Consider the following 5,000-nt stretch of genomic DNA (forward strand, 5'->3'; position numbering starts at 1 on the left):
TTACTGCTACTACTACCACAACAACTACTACAACAACAACAGCTACTACTACAATCACTACTACTACTACTGATACAACCACAACCACAACAACTACTACTACTACTATTACTACTACTACTACCACAGGGTCGTGCAATCAGGGTGGGGCGAAGGGCGGTACGTGCAGGTACGGCCACGCTACTACTGCAGAAGGTACGGCCGGGCAACCAAGGACTTTACACGTGCGTCGCAAGTAACCGAGAGGGAGATGGCCAGAGTAATGCACTGGCTCTACAGGTGCAGTGTGAGTATTGAAGCTCTCTCTCTCTCTCTCTTTCTCTCTCTCTCAGGTAAAATTGTCTCTAAGCCGATATATACTTTCTCTCTCTCTCTCTCTCTCTCTCTCTCTCTCTCTCAAAAAGACATACATAAAAGAGAATAATTTATATATATACCACATTAATACGATATATATATATATATTTTATTTATGCATATATTTCGATAGATAGATAAATGGATAGATGGATATAGTGATAGGTATGTCGGAAGAAGGTAACAGGAAGGTAGGCAAATTGTAGGCAGGCAGGTAGGTAGGTAGGTAGGTAGATAGGTAGGTAGGTAGGTAGGTAGGTAGGTAGGCAGGTAGGTAAGCAGGTAGGTAGGTAGGTAGGTAGGTAGGTAGCAGGTATGTATGTATGTATGTATGTATGTACGTACGTATGTATGTGTGTAAGTAGGTAGGTAAAAACATTATGGGTAGCCACTTAGAAAGACAGGCAGGTAATTGGGTAGGTAGGCAGGTAGGTAAGTATGTAGACAGGTAAGTAGCGTGCGTAGGTAGGAAGGTGTGTGGGAAAGTAGGTAGACTGATAGATATGTTGCTTGGCTGGTAGGTAGGTAGGTAGGTAGGTAGGTAGGTAGGTAGGTAGGTAGGTAGGTAGGTGGGTATGCAGGTATGTAGGCTGGTAGGTAGGTAGGTAGGTAGGTAGGTAAGTAAGTATGTAAGTAAGTAAGTAGGTAGGTAGGTAGATTAATAAATATATTGGCTGACTGGTTGGTGGGTAGGAAAGTAGGTAGGTAATTGAGTAAATAATTAAGTTAGTAAGTAGGTAGGTAAGTAGGTAGGTCAGCAGGCAGGTAGGTAAGTAGGTAGTTAAGCAGGTAGGTAGGACGGCAGGTAAGTAAGCAGATAGGTAGGTAGGTAAGTAGGCGGGTAGGGAGGTAGGTAAGTAGGTAGGTAGACAGATAGGTAAGAAGGTAGGTAAGTAGGTAGGGAGGTAAGTAAGCAGGTAAGTAGGCAGAGTGGTCCTTTTACAGTGAGAGTCAAGCCTGGGGGAAAGATAGGGAAAAAAGGTACATATCACCACATTAAACGATGATGCGGGGGAGAAGGCGGGGATTTTCTTTAACATTATGTACTGCCCTCTTTCTCTCTCACTTTTCTGTCGTCTTTCTTCTCTGTCTGTCTGTCTCTCTCTGTTAAATCACTCTCTCTCTCTCTCCTTTCTCCTCTGTCTGTCTGCCTGCCTCTGTGCTAAATCATTCTCTCTCTCTCTCTCTCTCTCTCTCTCTCACACACACACACACACACACACACACACACACACACACACACACACACACACACACACACACACACATCCACCCCAAATTAAAACACCTGACCAATTAAAACACCATTTTTTTTCAATGAGTTTTTTTTCCACTTAATATTTCTCCATTAAGACTTGCAGGCCAGGACGAGAGAAATGAAGGAAACTTATTATTTTCGTGTTTTATCAGTTTCGTTGGTGTTTTATCTGAGTTTCGTTCGTGTTTTATCAGTTTCGTTGGTGTTTTATCAGTTTCGTTGGTGTTTTATCGGTTCCGTTCGTGTTTTATCAGTTTCGTTGGTGTTTTATCAGTTTCGTTCGTGTTTTATCAGTTTCGTTGGTGTTTTATGTTTCGTTGGTGTTTTATCAGTTTCGTTGGTGTTTTATCAGTTTCGTTGGTGTTTTATCTGAGTTTCGTTGGTGTTTTATCAGTTTCGTTGGTGTTTTATCAGTTTCGTTGGTGTTTTATCTGAGTTTCGTTCGTGTTTTATCAGTTTCGTTGGTGTTTTATCAGTTTCGTTGGTGTTTTATCGGTTCCGTTCGTGTTTTATCAGTTTCGTTGGTGTTTTATCAGAGTTTCGTTCGTGTTTTATCAGTTTCGTTGGTGTTTTATGTTTCGTTGGTGTTTTATCAGTTTCGTTGGTGTTTTATCAGTTTCGTTGGTGTTTTATCTGAGTTTCGTTGGTGTTTTATCAGTTTCGTTGGTGTTTTATCAGTTTCGTTGGTGTTTTATCGGTTCCGTTCGTGTTTTATCAGTTTCGTTGGTGTTTTATCAGTTTCGTTCGTGTTTTATCAGTTTCGTTGGTGTTTTATGTTTCGTTGGTGTTTTATCAGTTTCGTTGGTGTTTTATCAGTTTCGTTGGTGTTTTATCAGTTTCGTTGGTGTTTTATCAGTTTCGTTGGTGTTTTATCAGTTTCGTTGGTGTTTTATCAGTTTCGTTGGTGTTTTATCTGAGTTTCGTTGGTGTTTTATCAGTTTCGTTGGTGTTTTATCGGTTCCGTTCGTGTTTTATCAGTTTCGTTGGTGTTTTATCAGAGTTTCGTTCGTGTTTTCTCTGAGTTTCGTTCGTGTTTTATCAGTTTTGTTCGTGATTTATGTTTCGTTCGTGTTTTATCTGAGTTTCGTTCGTTTTATCTTCGTCGTTCGTTTTATCTTTCGTTCGTGTTTTATCCGAGTTTCGTCCGTGCTTTATCTTTCGCTCGTGTTTTTTCATTCGTTTTATTGTCATTCGTGTTTTAGTTTTCAATCGTTTTACTGGTTTAATTCGTATTTTGTTTCATTCGTGTTTTACCTGTTTCATTCGTGTTTTACCTGTTTCATTCGTGTTTTATCCGTTTCATTCGTGTCTTCTTGGCTTTATTCGTTTCATTCTTGCTTTGTTTCATTCGTGTTCAGTCTGCTTCCTTCGTGCCTTATCACTGTTTTATTAGTCACGAAGAAGTGCATTGGAGAGGATGTAGAGCCGTAGTATCGTCTTTTTCCGCCACTGAGCTACGTGTAATAAGCTGCAAAAGGACGAAAATCTGGGCCAAGTTAAGGTGAAAAGAGTATTATGCTAGTCACGAAGAAGTGTTTTGGAGAGGCGTCAAGCTGGCATCTCTCCATCTTGAATACCTGAGCTGTAGCAAGATATTAACACTAGAATATGATGCTAGTCACGAAGAAGTGCCATGGAAAGGATGTAGAGCCGTAATATTGTCTTTTTCTGCCACTGAGCTACGTGAAATAAGCTGCAAAAGGACGAGAATCTGGGCCAAGTTGAGGTGAAAGGAGTATATGCTAGTCACGATGAAGTGCCAAGAAATTTATTGAACGCGAGAGAGAGAGAGAGAGAGAGAGAGAGAGAGAGAGAGAGAGAGAGAGAGAGAGAGAGAGAGAGAGAGGACAATTACTAAGCCACTGTCCCTTCATCTCCCCTCGTTAAAGACAATCACTTCTTTTTAATACATCATTTCCTTCCCCTCGCCTCTGCATCACCGACCCCCCCCCCTCTCTCTCTTTCTCTCTCACAATCCAATTACAACTCTCATCAACATCCTTTAATTATTTACTGATTTATTTATTTTTATTTCTTATCATTCATTCTTGTATTTTTCACTTATCTGAATTCGTTATTATTATTATTATTATTACTATTATTATTATTATTATTATTACCATTATTATTATTATTATTACTATTATTATTACTGACGTTATCGGATACGTTATGTGAAGCTACAGAATACGGCGAAAGTTTTTGGCGTATCCGATAGAGCCAGGATTCCGGGGGCTTGAATGATGAGTGAATGGAAGCGTGGCCCATTGGACGGGGCGAACTTAGGCTGTCTGGACATTGCTACTCCTCACCCTTCCCTAAGGTGGGAAAGGAGGTCCGGATGATGATGATGATGATGATGATGATGATGATGATGATGATTTCTCTTATATTATTATTATTATTATTATTATTATTATTAATATTTTATTTTCTGTAATTCTCTTTCATGTATATAGATTTTTTTTTGGGGGGGGGAATTTTCCTCAGTCTATTGCTTGAATTTCTTGCCATAGTTCTTAAATTTTTACACCCACCCTCGCGATGTGAGAGTGGGTTTTGATCGGTGTGTGTGTGTGTGTGTGTGTGTGTGTAAACCTAACAACTCAGCCTGACCTACCTTGACCTCGTGTGTGTGTGTGTGTGTGTGTGTGTGTGTGTGTGTGTGTGTGTGTGTAAACCTAATCTAACTTAACTCAGCCTGACCTACCTTGACCTCGTGTGTGTGTGTGTGTGTGTGTAAACCTAATCTAACTTAACTCAGCCTGACCTACCTTGACCTCGTGTGTGTGTGTGTGTGTGTGTGTGTGTGTGTGTGTGTGTGTGTGTGTGTGTGTGTGTGTGTAAACCTAACAACTCAGCCTGACCTACCTTGACCTCGTGCGTGTGTGTGTGTGTGTGTGTGTGTGTAAACCTAATCTAACCCAACCTGACCTCCCTTGACCTCACACAGACGCCCCGGTATGCAAGCCAGGCCAGAAGGTTGAATATGTAGTGGGGAAGGACGGGAGTGTCGACCTTACCTGCAGCGTCGAGGCCTACCCCCCTCACCTCACCTTTACCTGGGAAATTAAAACAGCGACAGGTGAGATGTTTACATTAATTAAACCATTTATTGTTTTTTTATTTGTTTATTTTATTATTTTATTTTATTTTATTTTTTATTTTATTTTTATTTATTTATTTTGTTTTTATTTTTATTACTTTATTTTTTATTTTATTTTTACTTTATTTTTTTTATTTTATTTATTTTATTTTATTTTTTATTTTTATTTTTATTACTTTATTTTTTATTATATTTTATTTTTTATTTATTTTATTTTATTTATTTTTTATTTTATTTTATTTTTATTTATTTTTTTATTTTTATTTTTACTTTATTTTT

General features: G+C 38.8%; 1 protein-coding gene across 1 annotated transcript in view; it reads left to right on the forward strand.

The window, feature by feature from the left end:
- The window catches only part of LOC145394846 (uncharacterized), a 64,186-nt gene that overhangs the window by 43,610 nt on the left and 15,576 nt on the right, over nucleotides 1-5,000 (forward strand). Inside the window, exons 9-10 of the mRNA XM_080268643.1 lie at nucleotides 130-286; nucleotides 4,569-4,700. Coding sequence (XP_080124769.1) covers nucleotides 130-286; nucleotides 4,569-4,700 — 289 coding nt within the window. The remainder of the gene's footprint in view (nucleotides 1-129; nucleotides 287-4,568; nucleotides 4,701-5,000) is intronic.

The sequence above is a fragment of the Coenobita brevimanus genome, chromosome 4 (genome assembly GCF_032717465.1).
Source record: "Coenobita brevimanus isolate Jiangsu-jjx chromosome 4, ASM3271746v2, whole genome shotgun sequence".
In the NCBI taxonomy this organism is placed as follows: domain Eukaryota; kingdom Metazoa; phylum Arthropoda; class Malacostraca; order Decapoda; family Coenobitidae; genus Coenobita; species Coenobita brevimanus.